The 19,329-nt window shown below is 42.9% G+C and overlaps 1 protein-coding gene across 1 annotated transcript in view; it reads right to left on the minus strand.

Moving 5' to 3' along the window:
* The window catches only part of PPP6R2 (protein phosphatase 6 regulatory subunit 2), a gene marked incomplete in the record, with an annotated part of 934,057 nt that overhangs the window by 212,724 nt on the left and 702,004 nt on the right, over positions 1-19,329 (minus strand). Inside the window, 1 exon segment of the mRNA XM_053716315.1 lies at positions 11,929-12,133. Within this exon segment, the coding sequence (XP_053572290.1) occupies positions 11,929-12,133 (205 nt within the window).

Below are 19,329 nucleotides of genomic sequence, written 5' to 3' on the forward strand. Positions count from 1 at the left end.
ATATACCATCTAGTAAATAAAGTACATAAATACGAGAGTAACAGACTGCTTTCCTAATAAAAAGCTTTATTATATAATTATGTGACATAAGAATAAAGGCTATACAATAACATAACATTTGCTTACCTTATAATTTCCTTTTCTTCTGATGGAAAGAGTCCACAGCTGCATTCATTACTTTTGGGAAATAAGAACCTGGCCACCAGGAGGAGGCAAAGACACCCCAGCCAAAGGCTTAAATACTCATCCCACTCCCCTCATCCCCCAGTCATTCTGTCGAGGAACAAGGAACAGTAGAAGAAATATCAGGGTAAAAGGTGCCAAAAAAATAATAAGGACGTCCTGCATAAAATAACGGGTGGGGAGCTGTGGACTCTTTCCATCTGAAGAAAAGGAAATTATCAGGTAAGCATAATTTATTATGTTTTTCTTCTTAAATGGAAAGAGTCCACAGCTGCATTCATTACTTTTGGGAAAACAATACCCAAGCTACACTGAATGCCAAGACGGGAGGGTACAATAGGCGTCCCATACTGAGGGCACCAGGCTGAACCTCTTCCCAATAAAAAATCCTGCTTCATCCGAAGCCGAGAAAATAATTTCAAAGGAAAAGCCCCAGTGACACTGACTCACAGCCAGTCCGGAGCCAAAACGGAGACCGTAAAACGGACTCAACTAAGCCAACAGTACCAAGAGACACCGTCGTCCAACAGACAGTCCCGAACCACTAACCCCTCACAAATGAAGGGTAAACCAGCCGAAATTCCCAAAGGGAACAAGGCAAAGGAGGTCCGAGGAACCGAATAGTTCCTCAATGCAAAAAACAGCACATCCAAGAGTGGGCCCAAATGAACCCAAACAGGGAAGGAGGTCAGCCTATATCAGGCGAAACCCGGATAATACCGGGCAAGGAGACCGAAAAGACATCTCCCCAACATCCTGCAAGCATGGAACGCAACCAAAGAGGCAAAGTCCTCCCAGCACCTGCCCATAGATACTCAAGTATTCAATCATGAAAGAGTGTGTAATAGACCCAGGCGAAACCCCAAGTTTAAGAACACAGAGGGAGCTAAAACATGAATGTCCTTGTAAAGCGCGGCTAATCCCCCTTAAGGGACTCAATGCGCTGCTCATCTTATCAACCTCGAAAGGAAGAAGACTAAGTAGACCTCGCCGAGGATCGAACTTGCAACCCTCTGTTTGCTACAGTGCAGAGTAGCCACAGTGCATTAGGACGCTATTCTATCTGCCCAGCTAGCTGCAAGGAAGAAAAAGAAGCAGTCATCAAGCAGTCATCAAGAAACAGACTGCACAAAACAGCCCCCGACAGAGGGCACGCTGCAGGCAACTGAAGCCGCCAGACCTACTCACAGGTCCTTAAAAAAGGGAACATAAAGCCTCCATTGAGGCTCCCCAAGAAGGAGAAATTACCCTCAGAACCCGAAGGAAGAGGAAACCGTCTCCAGTCAAAGGAGCAAGGAGAAAGGAAACCCATCTCCTAGCAGACAGAGCCAAGAGAATAGACTCGGCAAGTTCACACATTCCAAAGGATACTGTGACCTATAGACCGCTCAGGCATCCTGACCTGCAGACCCAGCTGGGCCACCAATACAAGGGAACAAAGAATCCCTCCAGAGTACAAGTACAACCCAACTCTGAAAACAGACAAGGCCATAGACCCAAGGATCTATCAAAACAAGGCCCCACAGTCTGAAATGGAACCAGCAAGATTCCAGGTGGAACAAAGTCCACCTTCCACTTCCCGACCAGGAGAAGCCCCTAGTAAGGACTCCGTCTCCCGAAGAAGCAAATATTCCCTAAAGAAAAAGGGAAGAAGCCGGAAGAGCAATAACCGGCCTCAAGGCCCGAAGCCACCGGCTAAACGGGAAGAAAAAAATTCCCCCTAGAAAGGACCCCCACACAAGTATTTCGCCCAACAGAGGCACAGCCAACCAATTCGCCTGTAGAGCAGAGAATCCACGAGTACCCTGGCAAACTAACAGGAGAACACAACCCTAAGGCGCACCAGAAGACTGGAATCCAGCGCCAGCAGCTGGGTAGAAACCCACCATTCTTGAGGCGCAAGCCACCCAGGGAACCCCAGATGACATGGGTTACTCTGTGGCAAGGAGCAATAAAAACAGATAGACCGGGCCGATCCTGACCCGGTCAGGTAGATGGCGCAAGGACATCACCCCAGTTCCCACCACCTTGGAAAACCCCGACCAGCCCTGAGATCCAAACAAACCAAAACTGGGACAGGAGCGAAGCCCTGGAAAGAGGAAGATTCAGGAAGCAAAAAACAGGTCCGGGTACCTAATAGTTCAGGCAACTATACCCTGGAACTAACACACACCGACTGGCCAAAAAGCCAGACAAAAGTAATGGAGCATATCCAGAAAATCCGGACAGCGCAGAGAACTCGAAAGCTCCGACCAATGAAGGACCCACCCCTAGATAAAGTCCAACTCTCCAAAGAGCAAAGTTAGAAGTTGAATAAATAGACTTCACAAGGCCACAGGAAAAAGAAGGGATACCTCAAAAGTTACCAAAACCCTACTAGCAGGGCTAGTGTCCCCATCACCTCCACACAGGCAGAGGACACAGGGAAGATAAAAAGGTGCTAAACCTTCCCAGCTCCGGGAAAACCTGAGCTAACCAAATCCCCACAGGGATCAACCAACGTCCGGAACATAGATCCCCAAAAGGAGATCTAACCCACCCGGAACAATGGAAGAAGACCCAAAGTCTCATAACTCAGACAGACCTTACACGGCCTAGAGTAAGAGCCATATTTAGATACACTAGAAACAGCTGACACGCACCCCCTTAAAGGGCCACTGTAAGTAAATATTTTCTATGCCTGTTCCTAACTAACTACCCCAAATACGCTTTTTATCAATAGCATTTCATTAACATATCTCTACCGTATATAAGAAATCTTGTCTGCAAATTTAATTGTTTTCCAAACCCACTCCGTGGGTATCCTTTGCTCTGTACCAATCCGTTTACAATACCTAGGTTTCAAAATGGTGCTTTAAACACAAAGTTATTGGTTTAAGTATTTTGAACAAGCAGGGCTGAAAATAGTGGGCAGGATAACGTGACATCATCGGCGAATAAAAGATATAACTTTTAGAACGTTATGAAACTTCGTTTTGGAGAAAATATAGGTCAGTAGGTTTTAATTAATGTTTATTAACTTTAATATGTTAGTTGTTTAGCTTAAAAATTATAACAGAAAGTAATCCTTTAAGGTGCCAAAAGCTGCAATAGGTTTCAAAATACAAAACCTTTCGCATGCTGGACAGCTATCCATAGAAGCTGTAGGATCAAGCCCCATAGGACCATTCAGGAGCCTAAAAACTGTAGGCCAAACCACTCACCAGTGGCATGCGGCACAATGCCTGCCAGCCCCCCTCCCACATGGAGGAGGAACTCTAGGTTCTGATGAAATCAGATGTCAGATAGAATGACGCAGGGGAACACTCCCCTGCCCAGTCATCCCTGACTGAAGGCTATAAGGACTGAAACAATCCTTTCCCGCCTCGTGAACCGACAGGTCCTCTTGAATGCTTAGTTGAACATAAAAAAACAATAACTTGAGAACTCAGCACTACTACCAATCAAGAAGAAACAGCGCCACGTGTCTGAACAGCTACAAAACCAAACAAACCCGACAGGACCAGCCTGTACTCAGGGTCCTAACTGGCAATCTGCAGAAATTCTCCCAGGTTCCCGAAGGAAGCAAACACAAAAAAGATATCCCATCGGATACAAAATAAAATATAAGGCAACTCGAAGGTTAACGCCCAAAAGACACAGGCCTGAACGCAGGACCAGCCAAACGGAGCCCCATCTTACAAAAAACTGGGAAAGATCTCAAACAAATGACAAACAGGAGATAACACCACATGTCTAATGAGGTGCACCATTCGCATTATCAGACTGAAAGTCCCCATGTCTGTTAACGATAGGGTCATTCAATAACTGAAAAAGATGTCTAAGCAACACGCTAAGGTGCACAATCCTGTAACGAAAGGCACAACACTCCGGAACAGATACACTCGCGGGGAACTGTAGACAATAGGGCACGAGCACAAACTCAAAAGAATGTCTGGGCTCTGCAGATGGACTATCGCTAACATTATCTGGAAGTGAAAATGTGCTGCAACCTCTGGGGGGGGGGGCATGCCACCCCGCATGGAGGAAACAAAAATTGGGTTACCCGCATGTGTAGAAGAATGAATTGGTAGGGGACTCGCCTCCTGGAGGATGGGGCCCCCCAGAGACGGATGGCTCAGCAGTCCCTTGATTGCCCAAGCCCGAGGAACCAGGCACTCTCCTATGGCATACGGAAAAAAACTTGTCGACATGCGTCAACGAGGCCAATCCGGAGTCATCACCGGACACAGAATCTGAAATTAAAATAGTCTCAGCATCAGAATCCTCCATAATTGGATAGAGGAAATATCAATATGGACTAAAGTATTAAAACAAAAACGGCACCTGAAACCCACAATGGCTGGGGCACTCAACACCTACGACCAGACCCCTGCGGACAAGAATATAACCGTCGCCACATGGTCAGGAATGTGGAGATGGGTAACGGAGCGTAACCACTCTCGAACGAAGGTGAACCATACAGTTCAAAAAAGCGCGCCCAACCAAAGGGCTGCATCACTTCCAAAGGCCTCAAAGTATCAGCAGAGGTAATGGTAGAGGAGTATATAGCAGACAGCTAAACCAGTACTGAAACATATCAGCAGAGGTAATGGTACAAGAGTATATGGCAGACAGCTAAACCAGTACTGAAACGTATCAGCAGAGGTAATGGTACAAGAGTATATAGCAGACAGCTAAACCAGTACTGAAACATATCAGCAGAGGTAATGGTACCAGAGTATATAACAGACAGCTAAACCAGTACTGAAACGTATCAGCAGAGGTAATGGTAGAGGAGTATATAGCAGACAGCTAAACCAGTACTGAAACATATCAGCAGAGGTAATGGTACAAGAGTATATAGCAGACAGCTAAACCAGTACTAAAACATATCAGCAGAGGTAATGGTACAAGAGTATATAGCAGACAGCTAAACCAGTACTGAAACGTATCAGCAGAGGTAATGGTACAGGAGTATATAGCAGACAAATAAACCAGTACTGAAACGTATCAGCAGAGGTAATGGTAGAGGAGTATATAGCAGACAACTAAACCAGTACTGAAACATATCAGCAGAGATAATGGTACAGGAGTATACAGCAGACAAATAAACCAGTACTGAAACGTATCAGCAGAGGTAATGGTACAAGAGTATATAGCAGACAGCTAAACCAGTACTGAAACATATCAGCAGAGGTAATGGTACAAGAGTATATAGCAGACAGCTAAACCAGTACTGAAACATATCAGCAGAGGTAATGGTACAAGAGTATATAGCAGACAGCTAAACCTGTACTGAAACATATCAGCAGAGGTAATGGTAGATGAGTATATAGCAGACAGCTAAACCAGTACTGAAACGTATCAGCAGAGGTAATGGTAGAGGAGTATATGGCAGACAGCTAAACCAGTACTGAAACATATCAGCAGAGGTAATGGTACAAGAGTATATAGCAGACAGCTTAACCAGTACTGAAACATATCAGCAGAGGTAATGGTACAAGAGTATATAGCAGACAGCTAAACCAGTACTGAAACATAACAGCAGAGGTAATGGTAGAGGAGTATATAGCAGACAGCTAAACCAGTACTGAAACATAACAGCAGAGGTAATGGTAGAGGAGTATATAGCAGACAGCTAAACCAATACTGAAACATATCAGCAGAGTTAATGGTACAAGAGTATATAGCAGACAGCTAAACCAGTACTGAAACATATCAGCAGAGGTAATGGTACAAGAGTATATAGCAGACAGCTAAACCAGTACTGAAACATATCAGCAGAGGTAATGGTACAAGAGTATATAGCAGACAGCTAAACCAGTACTGAAACGTATCAGCAGAGGTAATGGTACAAGAGTATATAGCAGACAGCTAAACCAGTACTGAAACATATCAGCAGAGATAATGGTACAAGAGTATATAGCAGACAACTAAACCAGTACTGAAACATATCAGCAGAGGTAATGGTACAAGAGTATATAGCAGACAGCTAAACCAGTACTGAAACGTATCAGCAGAGGTAATGGTACAAGAGTATATAGCAGACAGCTAAACCAGTACTGAAACTTATCAGCAGAGGTAATGGTACAAGAGTATATAGCAGACAGCTAAACCAGTAATGAAACATATCAGCAGCGGTAATGGTACAAGAGTATATAGCAGACAGCTAAACCAGTACTGAAACATATCAGCAGAGGTAATGGTACAAGAGTATATAGCAGACAGCTAAACCAGTACTGAAACGTATCAGCAGAGGTAATGGTACAAGAGTATATAGCAGACAGCTAAACCAGTACTGAAACTTATCAGCAGAGGTAATGGTACAAGAGTATATAGCAGACAGCTAAACCAGTAATGAAACATATCAGCAGCGGTAATGGTACAAGAGTATATAGCAGACAGCTAAACCAGTACTGAAACATATCAGCAGAGGTAATGGTACAAGAGTATATAGCAGACAGCTAAACCAGTACTGAAACATATCAGCAGCGGTAATGGTACAAGAGTATATAGCAGACAGCTAAACCAGTACTGAAACATATCAGCAGAGGTAATGGTACAAGAGTATATAGCAGACAGCTAAACCAGTACTGAAACATATCAGCAGAGGTAATGATACAAGAGTATATAGCAGACAGCTAAACCAATACTGAAACATATCAGCAGAGGTAATGGTACAAGAGTATATAGCAGACAGCTAAACCAGTACTGAAACATAACAGCAGAGGTAATGGTAGAGGAGTATATAGCAGACAGCTAAACCAGTACTGAAACATAACAGCAGAGGTAATGGTAGAGGAGTATATAGCAGACAGCTAAACCAATACTGAAACATATCAGCAGAGTTAATGGTACAAGAGTATATAGCAGACAGCTAAACCAGTACTGAAACATATCAGCAGAGGTAATGGTACAAGAGTATATAGCAGACAGCTAAACCAGTACTGAAACATATCAGCAGAGGTAATGGTACAAGAGTATATAGCAGACAGCTAAACCAGTACTGAAACGTATCAGCAGAGGTAATGGTACAAGAGTATATAGCAGACAGCTAAACCAGTACTGAAACATATCAGCAGAGATAATGGTACAAGAGTATATAGCAGACAACTAAACCAGTACTGAAACATATCAGCAGAGGTAATGGTACAAGAGTATATAGCAGACAGCTAAACCAGTACTGAAACTTATCAGCAGAGGTAATGGTACAAGAGTATATAGCAGACAGCTAAACCAGTAATGAAACATATCAGCAGAGGTAATGGTACAAGAGTATATAGCAGACAGCTAAACCAGTACTGAAACGTATCAGCAGAGGTAATGGTACAAGAGTATATAGCAGACAGCTAAACCAGTACTGAAACATATCAGCAGAGATAATGGTACAAGAGTATATAGCAGACAACTAAACCAGTACTGAAACATATCAGCAGAGGTAATGGTACAAGAGTATATAGCAGACAGCTAAACCAGTACTGAAACGTATCAGCAGAGGTAATGGTACAAGAGTATATAGCAGACAGCTAAACCAGTACTGAAACATATCAGCAGAGGTAATGGTACAAGAGTATATAGCAGACAGCTAAACCAGTAATGAAACATATCAGCAGCGGTAATGGTACAAGAGTATATAGCAGACAGCTAAACCAGTACTGAAACATATCAGCAGAGGTAATGGTACAAGAGTATATAGCAGACAGCTAAACCAGTACTGAAACATATCAGCAGCGGTAATGGTACAAGAGTATATAGCAGACAGCTAAACCAGTACTGAAACATATCAGCAGAGGTAATGGTACAAGAGTATATAGCAGACAGCTATACCAGTACTGAAACATATCAGCAGAGTTAATGGTACAAGAGTATATAGCAGACAGCTAAACCAGTACTGAAACATATCAGCAGAGGTAATGGTACAAGAGTATATAGCAGACAGCTAAACCAGTACTGAAACACATCAGCAGAGGTAATGGTACAAGAGTATATAGCAGACAGCTAAACCAGTACTGAAACATATCAGCAGAGGTAATGGTACAAGAGTATATAGCAGACAGCTTAACCAGTACTGAAACATATCAGCAGAGGTAATGGTAGAGGAGTATATAGCAGACAGCTAAACCAGTACTGAAACATATCAGCAGAGGTAATGGTAGAGGAGTATATAGCAGACAGCTAAATCAGTACTGAAACATATCAGCAGAGGTAATGATACAAGAGTATATAGCAGACAGCTAAACCAATACTGAAACATATCAGCAGAGGTAATGGTACAAGAGTATATAGCAGACAGCTAAACCAGTACTGAAACATAACAGCAGAGGTAATGGTAGAGGAGTATATAGCAGACAGCTAAACCAGTACTGAAACATAACAGCAGAGGTAATGGTAGAGGAGTATATAGCAGACAGCTAAACCAATACTGAAACATATCAGCAGAGTTAATGGTACAAGAGTATATAGCAGACAGCTAAACCAGTACTGAAACATATCAGCAGAGGTAATGGTACAAGAGTATATAGCAGACAGCTAAACCAGTACTGAAACATATCAGCAGAGGTAATGGTACAAGAGTATATAGCAGACAGCTAAACCAGTACTGAAACGTATCAGCAGAGGTAATGGTACAAGAGTATATAGCAGACAGCTAAACCAGTACTGAAACATATCAGCAGAGATAATGGTACAAGAGTATATAGCAGACAACTAAACCAGTACTGAAACATATCAGCAGAGGTAATGGTACAAGAGTATATAGCAGACAGCTAAACCAGTACTGAAACGTATCAGCAGAGGTAATGGTACAAGAGTATATAGCAGACAGCTAAACCAGTACTGAAACATATCAGCAGAGGTAATGGTACAAGAGTATATAGCAGACAGCTAAACCAGTACTGAAACATATCAGCAGAGGTAATGGTACAAGAGTAAATAGCAGACAGCTAAACCAGTACTGAAACATATCAGCAGAGTTAATGGTACAAGAGTATATAGCAGACAGCTAAACCAGTACTGAAACATATCAGCAGAGGTAATGGTACAAGAGTATATAGCAGACAGCTAAACCAGTACTGAAACATATCAGCAGAGGTAATGGTACAAGAGTATATAGCAGACAGCTAAACCAGTACTGAAACATATCAGCAGAGATAATGGTACAAGAGTATATAGCAGACAACTAAACCAGTACTGAAACATATCAGCAGAGGTAATGGTACAAGAGTATATAGCAGACAGCTAAACCAGTACTGAAACGTATCAGCAGAGGTAATGGTACAAGAGTATATAGCAGACAGCTAAACCAGTACTGAAACTTATCAGCAGAGGTAATGGTACAAGAGTATATAGCAGACAGCTAAACCAGTACTGAAATGTATCAGCAGAGGTAATGGTACAAGAGTATATAGCAGACAGCTAAACCAGTACTGAAATGTATCAGCAGAGGTAATGGTACAAGAGTATATAGCAGACAGCTAAACCAGTACTGAAACATATCAGCAGAGGTAATGGTACAAGAGTATATAGCAGACAGCTAAACCAGTACTGAAACATATCAGCAGCGGTAATGGTACAAGAGTATATAGCAGACAGCTAAACCAGTACTGAAACGTATCAGCAGAGGTAATGGTACAACAGTATATAGCAGACAGCTAAACCAGTACTGAAACATATCAGCAGCGGTAATGGTACAAGAGTATATAGCAGACAGCTAAACCAGTACTGAAACGTATCAGCAGAGGTAATGGTATAGGAGTATATAGCAGACAGCTAAACCAGTACTGAAACGTATCAGCAGAGGTAATGGTACAAGAGTATATAGCAGACAGAGGTAATGGTACAAGAGTATATAGCAGACAGCTAAACCAGTACTGAAACATATCAGCAGAGGTAATGGTACAAGAGTATATAGCAGATAGCTAAACCAGTACTGAAACATATCAGCAGAGGTAATGGTACAAGAGTATATAGCAGACAGCTAAACCAGTACTGAAACGTATCAGCAGAGGTAATGGTACAACAGTATATAGCAGACAGCTAAACCAGTACTGAAACATATCAGCAGAGGTAATGATACAAGAGTATATAGCAGACAGCTAAACCAGTACTGAAACTCATCAGCAGAGGTAATGGTACAAGAGTATATAGCAGACAGCTAAACCAGTACTGAAACATAACAGCAGAGGTAATGGTACAAGAGTATATAGCAGACAGCTAAACCAGTACTAAAACGTATCAGCAGAGGTAATGGTACAAGAGTATATAGCAGACAGCTAAACCAGTACTGAAACATATCAGCAGAGGTAATGGTAGAAGAGTATATAGCAGACAGCTAAACCAGTACTGAAACATATCAGCAGCGGTAATGGTACAAGAGTATATAGCAGACAGCTAAACCAGTACTGAAACATATCAGCAGCGGTAATGGTACAAGAGTAAATAGCAGACAGCTAAACCAGTAATGAAACATATCAGCAGCGGTAATGGTACAAGAGTATATAGCAGACAGCTAAACCAGTACTGAAACATATCAGCAGAGGTAATGGTACAAGAGTATATAGCAGACAGCTAAACCAGTACTGAAACATATCAGCAGAGGTAATGGTACAAGAGTATATAGCAGACAGCTAAACCAGTACTGAAACATATCAGCAGAGGTAATGGTACAAGAGTATATAGCAGACAGCTAAACCAGTACTGAAACATATCAGCAGAGGTAATGGTAGAGTAAAATAAAGTCAATCTGTAAAGGGAAGCAGCAAATGAATCCCTGCAACCAAATTTACAGAGAGGCTCATGAAAAGATTTCCCATAGGTGAAAACATGGTATCATCAGGCAATACTCCCTTCACATCCCTCAGACAAACACTGTACTCAGAGAGGAACTGGGCTTCAATATGCTTAGGAGCGCCTTTCACTAAAGAAATCAAGCGCATCATGCTTCACCACCTTCTAAGGAGGCAAAGTTTGTAAAACTGAGGTATGAGTGAGGTGGGCAGAGTATTTATAGGCATTTGAGGTTTGAGAAACTTTGCCTCCTCCTGGTAGGAATGTATATCCCATTAGTAACTAGCTCGTGGACTCTCACCACCTATATGAAAGCATAAGTTCTCAAACCCTTCTCTACACGCCAATAAAAGGGTCAGTTCTCAATCCCATCTTTACACACCCATAAACTATAAGGTCAGTTCTCTATCCCTTCTCTATACGCCCATAAACTATAAGGTCAGTTCTCTATCCCTTCTCTATACGCCCATAAACTATAAGGTTAGTTCTCAATCCCTTCTCTACACGCCAATAAAAAGGTCAGTTCTCAATCCCATCTCTACACGCCGATAAACTATAAGGTTAGTTCTTAATCCCTTCTCTACACGCCCATAAGTTATAAGGTCAGTTCTCGATCCCCTTCTCTACACGCCCATAAACTATAAAATCAGTTCTCTTCCCCTTCTCTACACGCCCATAAACTATAAAATCAGTTCTCTTCCCCTTCTCTACATGCCCATAAACTATAAAATCAGTTCTCTTCCCCAATCTACACGCCCATAAACTATAAAATCAGTTCTCTTTCCCAATCTACACGCTCATAAACTATAAAATCAGTTCTCTTCCCCTTCTCTACACGCCCATAAACTATAAAATCAGTTCTATTCCCCCTCTCTACACGCCAATAAACAAAATCAGTTCTCGACCCCTTCTCTACATGCCCATAAACTATAAAATCAGTTCTCGACCCCTTCTCTACATGACCACATGATTGCTCACCTGCTAAATGTGGCTCTCTCATTCTTTGCATCCATTGTGAGTCTGACGGTCTCTTGCCCGGTTACCATGCTGGTTGTCTCAGTAACAATATTTGTCTTTTCTTCCTCCTCACTGTCTGAGCCTCCAGATGAGCCGCTATCTGAGCCCAAAACTGCAGTCTTCCGGGCAACACAGACATTCCACACGCAAGGGGAAGTTGCATTGACTGAAGGGGGAGAGAAAAAGTCAGACTATAATCCCTTATTGTAAGTGGATGTGTGTGCTATTATATCTGCACTAATATAGATGCACTCTCCCCCGTTACATAAAGTCACATAGAGGAAACCTCCCCCCCAGTTATATAAAAATCACCAAGGTGCACCGTCCCCCTCAGTTACATAAAAATCACCAAGGTGCACCGTTCCCTCCCCCAGTTAAATAAAAGTCACCAAGGTGCACCCCCCGTTATATAAAAATCACCAACGTGCACCCCCGTTACATAAAAACGTGCACCCCCCTTCCCGTTACACAAAAATCACCAAGGTGCACCCCCCCCAGTTACATAAAAATCACTAAGGTGCACCCCCCCCCCAGTTAAATAAAAATCACTAAGGTGTAACCCCCCCCCCAGTTACATAAAAATCACTAAGGTGCACCCCCCCAGTTATATAAAAATCACTAAGGTGCATCCCCCGTTACATAAAAATCACTAAGGTGCACCCCCCAGTTACATAGAAATCACAATGGTGCACCCTCCAAACAGTTACATAAAAATCACTAAGGTGCACCCCCCCCAGTTACATAAAAATCACTAAGGTGCGCCCGCCCCCCCCAGTTATATAAAAAATCACTAAGGTGCACCCCCCCCAGTTATATAAAAATCACTAAGGTGCACTCCCCCAGTTACATAAAAATCACTAAGGTGCACCCCCCCCCCCAGTTATATAAAAATCACTAAGGTGCGCCCTCTCCCTCAGTTACATAAAAATCACTAAGGTGCACCCCCCCCAGTTACATAAAAATCACTAAGGTGCACTCCCTCAGTTACATAAAAATCTCTAAGGTGCACCCCCCCCAGTTATATAAAAATCACTAAGGTGCACCCTCTCCCTCAGTTACATAAAAATCACTAAGGTGCACCCTCTCCCTCAGTTACATAAAAACCTCTAAGGTGCACCCGCCCCCCAGTTATATAAAAATCACTAAGGTGCACCCGCCCCCCCCAGTTATATAAAAAATCACTAAGGTGCACCCCCCCCAGTTATATAAAAATCACTAAGGTGCACTCCCCCAGTTACATAAAAATCACTAAGGTGCACCCCCCCCCCCCCAGTTACATAAAAATCACTAAGGTGCGCCCTCTCCCTCAGTTACATAAAAATATCTAAGGTGCACCACCCCCCCAGTTATATAAAAATCACTAAGGTGCACCCCCCCCCAGTTATATAAATATCACTAAGGTGCACCCACCGTTACATAAAAATCACTAAGGTGCACCCCCCCAGTTACATAAAAATCACTAAGGTGCACCCTCCCCACCCAGTTACATAAAAATCACTAAGGTGCACCCCCCCCCAGTTATATAAATATCACTAAGGTGCACCCCCCCCCAGTTATATAAATATCACTAAGGTGCACCCCCCCCAGTTATATAAATATCACTAAGGTGCACCCTCCCCACCCAGTTACATAAAAATCACTAAGGTGCACCCCCCCAGTTACATAAAAATCACTAAGGTGCACCCCCCCCCAGTTACATAAAAATCACTAAGGTGCACCCCCCCAGTTACATAAAAATCACTAAGGTGCACCCCCCCCCCAGTTATATAAAAATCACTAAGGTGCACCCCCCAGTTATATAAAAATCACTAAGGTGCACCCCCCCAGTTATATAAAAATCACTAAGGTGCACCCCCCCAGTTATATAAAAATCACTAAGGTGCACCCCCCCCCCCCAGTTATATAAATATCACTAAGGTGCACCCCCCCCAGTTATATAAATATCACTAAGGTGCACCCCCCCCCAGTTATATAAATATCACTAAGGTGCACCCCCCCCCCAGTTATATAAATATCACTAAGGTGCACCCCCCCCCAGTTATATAAATATCACTAAGGTGCACCCACCGTTACATAAAAATCACTAAGGTGCACCCTCCCCACCCAGTTACATAAAAATCACTAAGGTGCACCCCCCCAGTTACATAAAAATCACTAAGGTGCACCCCCCCCCAGTTATATAAAAATCACTAAGGTGCACCCCCGTTATATAAAAATCACCAACGTGCACCCCCGTTACATAAAAATCACCAACGTGCACCCCCCTTCCCTTTACACAAAAATCACCAAGGTGCACTCCCCTGTTAAATAAAAATCACCAAGGTGCACCCCCCCCAGTTACATAAAAATCACTAAGGTGCACCCCCCCCCCAGTTAAATAAAAATCACTAAGGTGCACCCCCCCCCCCAGTTACATAAAAATCACTAAGGTGCACCCCCCCAGTTACATAAAAATCACTAAGGTGCACCCCCCAGTTACATAGAAATCACAATGGTGCACCCTCCAAACAGTTACATAAAAATCACTAAGGTGCGCCCGCCCCCCCCAGTTATATAAAAAATCACTAAGGTGCACCCCCCCCAGTTATATAAAAATCACTAAGGTGCACTCCCCCAGTTACATAAAAATCACTAAGGTGCACCCCCCCCCCAGTTATATAAAAATCACTAAGGTGCGCCCTCTCCCTCAGTTACATAAAAATCACTAAGGTGCACCCCCCCCCAGTTATATAAAAATCACTAAGGTGCACTCCCCCAGTTACATAAAAATCACTAAGGTGCACCCCCCCCCCAGTTATATAAAAATCACTAAGGTGCACTCCCCCCAGTTATATAAAAATCACTAAGGTGCACTCCCCCAGTTACATAAAAATCACTAAGGTGCACCCCCCCCCCCCCCAGTTATATAAAAATCACTAAGGTGCACCCTCTCCCTCAGTTACATAAAAATCACTAAGGTGCGCCCTCTCCCTCAGTTACATAAAAATCACTAAGGTGCACCCTCTCCCTCAGTTACATAAAAATCACTAAGGTGCACCCGCCCCCCAGTTATATAAAAATCACTAAGGTGCACCCGCCCCCCCCCAGTTATATAAAAAATCACTAAGGTGCACCCCCCCCCAGTTATATAAAAATCACTAAGGTGCACTCCCCCAGTTACATAAAAATCACTAAGGTGCACCCCCCCCCCCCAGTTACATAAAAATCACTAAGGTGCGCCCTCTCCCTCAGTTACATAAAAATCTCTAAGGTGCACCCCCCCCCCCCAGTTATATAAAAATCACTAAGGTGCACCCCCCCAGTTACATAAAAATCACTAAGGTGCACCCTCCCCACCCAGTTACATAAAAATCACTAAGGTGCACCCCCCCCCCCAGTTACATAAAAATCACTAAGGTGCGCCCTCTCCCTCAGTTACATAAAAATCTCTAAGGTACACCCCCCCCCCCAGTTATATAAAAATCACTAAGGTGCACCCCCCCAGTTACATAAAAATCACTAAGGTGCACCCTCCCCACCCAGTTATATAAATATCACTAAGGTGCACCCCCCCAGTTACATAAAAATCACTAAGGTGCACCCTCCCCACCCAGTTACATAAAAATCACTAAGGTGCACCCCCCCCCAGTTATATAAATATCACTAAGGTGCACCCCCCCCCAGTTATATAAATATCACTAAGGTGCACCCCCCCCCCAGTTATATAAATATCACTAAGGTGCACCCTCCCCACCCAGTTACATAAAAATCACTAAGGTGCACCCCCCCAGTTACATAAAAATCACTAAGGTGCACCCCAACCCCAGTTATATAAAAATCACTAAGGTGCACCCCCCCCCAGTTATATAAAAATCGGGTGGGGGTCGTGGACTCACCATATCCGGAAAACAGAATTTATGTTTACCTGATAAATTACTTTCTCCAACGGTGTGTCCGGTCCACGGCGTCATCCTTACTTGTGGGATATTCTCTTCCCCAACAGGAAATGGCAAAGAGCCCAGCAAAGCTGGTCACATGATCCCTCCTAGGCTCCGCCTACCCCAGTCATTCGACCGACGTTAAGGAGGAATATTTGCATAGGAGAAACCATATGATACCGTGGTGACTGTAGTTAAAGAAAATAAATTATCAGACCTGATTAAAAAACCAGGGCGGGCCGTGGACCGGACACACCGTTGGAGAAAGTAATTTATCAGGTAAACATAAATTCTGTTTTCTCCAACATAGGTGTGTCCGGTCCACGGCGTCATCCTTACTTGTGGGAACCAATACCAAAGCTTTAGGACACGGATGAAGGGAGGGAGCAAATCAGGTCACCTAAATGGAAGGCACCACGGCTTGCAAAACCTTTCTCCCAAAAACAGCCTCAGAAGAAGCAAAAGTATCAAACTTGTAAAATTTGGTAAAAGTGTGCAGTGAAGACCAAGTCGCTGCCCTTGATTGAATAATAAAAACTACAGTTAAACACTAAAAAACTCTAAGCCATCTCCGTGGAGATGTTGCCTGTACAACGGCAAAGAGAATGACTGGGGTAGGCGGAGCCTAGGAGGGATCATGTGACCAGCTTTGCTGGACTCTTTGCCATTTCCTGTTGGGGAAGAGAATATCCCACAAGTAAGGATGACGCCGTGGACCGGACACACCTATGTTGGAGAAAGAAAGAAATGTATCACTTTCTTTTCTTTCCTAAGATATGGTGAGTCCACAACGTCATCAATTACTGTTGGTAACCAATACCCAAGCTAGAGGACACAGATGACTAGAGAGGAAGAACAAGACAGGCAGACCTAAACAGAAGGCACCACCGCTTGAAGAACCTTTCTCCCAAAAGAAAACTCAGCAGGGGCAAAAATATCACTTTATTAAAGTTTTACAAAGTTATTTATTAATAAAGGGCTGCGGCCAATTTGCACCAAAGCTAAGTCTGTTGTCTTATTTATGAGGGTGGTAGTTGGAAGGATTGGTATTGGAGTGTGTTGTTGGCTGGGGGCCGGAGATTGACGACATAAAAGGTCAAGAGAAGTAGCAGAAGCATTCTGACCCTTACGCTTCCCTGAGAAACAAACAAACAGGGCAGAAGACTGGCGAAGATCCTTAGTCGCCTGTAGGAAGAATTTTAGAGCACGCACAACATCCAAGTTGTGCAACAGACATTCTTTATGAGTGGAAGAATTGCTACAGAGAGAAGGAACAATAACTTCTATCCAAAAACACTTTATAGAGAAACCTCATTTTAGAATGAAGAATCGCCTTATCCGCATGAAAGAAAAGGTAAGGCGAATCACACTGCAAGCCAAGAGTGCCGAAACTCCCCCAGCAGAAGAGATAGCAATAAGAAACAAAACCTTCCAAGATAAAAACTTAGTATCTATGGAATGCAATGGCTCAAACGGAGCCTGCTGCAAAACTTTAAGGACAAGGTTAGAGCTCCAAGGAGGAGCAACAGACTTAAACACAAGCATGATTCTAACCAGGGCCTGACAAAAAGATTGCACATCTGACACATCCGCCAGAAGCTTGTGTAACAGAAAAGATAATGCAGAAATCAGACTCTTCAGAGTACTGACTGATAAACCCTTCTCCATACTGTCCTGGAGATGAGATAAAATCCTAGGAATCCTGACCCTACAACAAGAGGATTGGATTCACACCAAAAAAGACCTTAACGCCATATCTGATGGTAAGGCTTTCTAGTAACAGGCTTGCAAGTCTGAATCATGGTCTCAATGGCCGACTCCGAAAAACCACGCTTAGACAGAACGAAGCGTTCAATCTCCAAGCAGTCATCTTCAGAGAAACGAGATTTGGATGAAGGAATAGACCCTGAGTTAGAAGGTCCTTTCTCAGAGGCAACCTTCAAGGTGAAAGAGATGACAACTTAACTAGGTCTGCATACCAGATCCTGCGAGGCCAAGCAGGAGCTATTAGATTACCAATCCTCTCTTCTCCTATCCATGTGAAAAATCTCCATGGCACGTCTAGAAACACTTCCTCATGGAAGGAACATCCTAGAAAAGATACATTTTACTAAACTTCCAACGGTTGATAATGACAGGGTTTTCGGTGTCGTCCAAGTAGCTAAAACCTCCTTTAACAATACTTAAGGTGTTCAAGCATACATCTGAAGGTGACCACTTCAGCATCAGATAAAGGAATTATACTGTCCGAATCTGAGATTTTTCCCTCAGAAAACTACCGGCAAATCCTCCTCACCAGACTTAGGAGAGAGAGCAACCAGTGTAGCAGAATGTGGAGCAGAAACCTATCTGAATCTTTAAATTTCCTCTTGACTTTTCCCTCTAGGGAAGGAAAAGCAGATAAAGTTGCAGATACCGCAGAGGACACCTGAGCTGCAACATCTGTAGGCAAATACAATCTTTCAGGAGATTGAAAGGAACCGCAGGGCACTGCATGTGATGCCATAGGCTTGAGACGTTTAAGTAGAAAGCTGTGGCATTGCCTAAACAGCATCATCCTGAGAGACATGAGATGAGGCAAGCACAATATATTTGCTATAATTTTTTAAAAATAAAAAAATTAGTACTGGTCACTTTAAAAGTAAAGAGACATGCCATATAACAGGATAAACATAAATATAGGAACAGACCCCTGTTCCAATCATACTGTATTATGATATGAAAATAACCCCAATACCCTCTAACAATAGGTTGATAAATTGGGAACATTATGCAAAAGTAACTATACACTACATGCCATATACCAGGATAGACATAAATAATATGGGAACAGACCCCTGTTCCAATCTTATACTCCTGTATTATGCCCCTGTTTATTGAGAAATATATGAACCATCATGAGCAAGATACTGAAAAATAACCCCATGGAGGTCTTGGCTGATGTGAACAAACACACCTGATAGTTCAAATAGCAGCAGCAAAAACGAATACTCGTGTATCATGGCCCCTTTTAGAACTCAAAGCACACACAGACTCATCTGTATCTAAACCTGCCGCTCCGATCTCAGTGGGAGAGGGAGACGGGTCACGAGACACATCGACCATAAAAATAGCGCCGCTACGTTCTTCACTAACAAAGAAGGAGGCAAAGCCACTTTGAATATAGGAACAAATTGACTCAATTCACACGTATTGCGAATTGAGTTCAACAAAAATATGCTTTTATGTACTGTGAAACATCTTGTGTATTCTTGTAACAAATCAATACTTTTTACATTTAAAATATAACTTTTATTTCTTACTTTAAAAAGGACAGCAAAGTTACACCTTTATTTGCTGCCTGCGTTGCTGCATTAAAAACACATCTCCTAGTTGTATTATTTCAACTCTAACATGTAGATAGTCAATGAGCTGTGATCCTGAGTGGGGTGAAACTAACTATTTA

The sequence above is a fragment of the Bombina bombina genome, chromosome 6 (assembly GCF_027579735.1).
Source record: "Bombina bombina isolate aBomBom1 chromosome 6, aBomBom1.pri, whole genome shotgun sequence".
Lineage (NCBI taxonomy): Eukaryota > Metazoa > Chordata > Amphibia > Anura > Bombinatoridae > Bombina > Bombina bombina.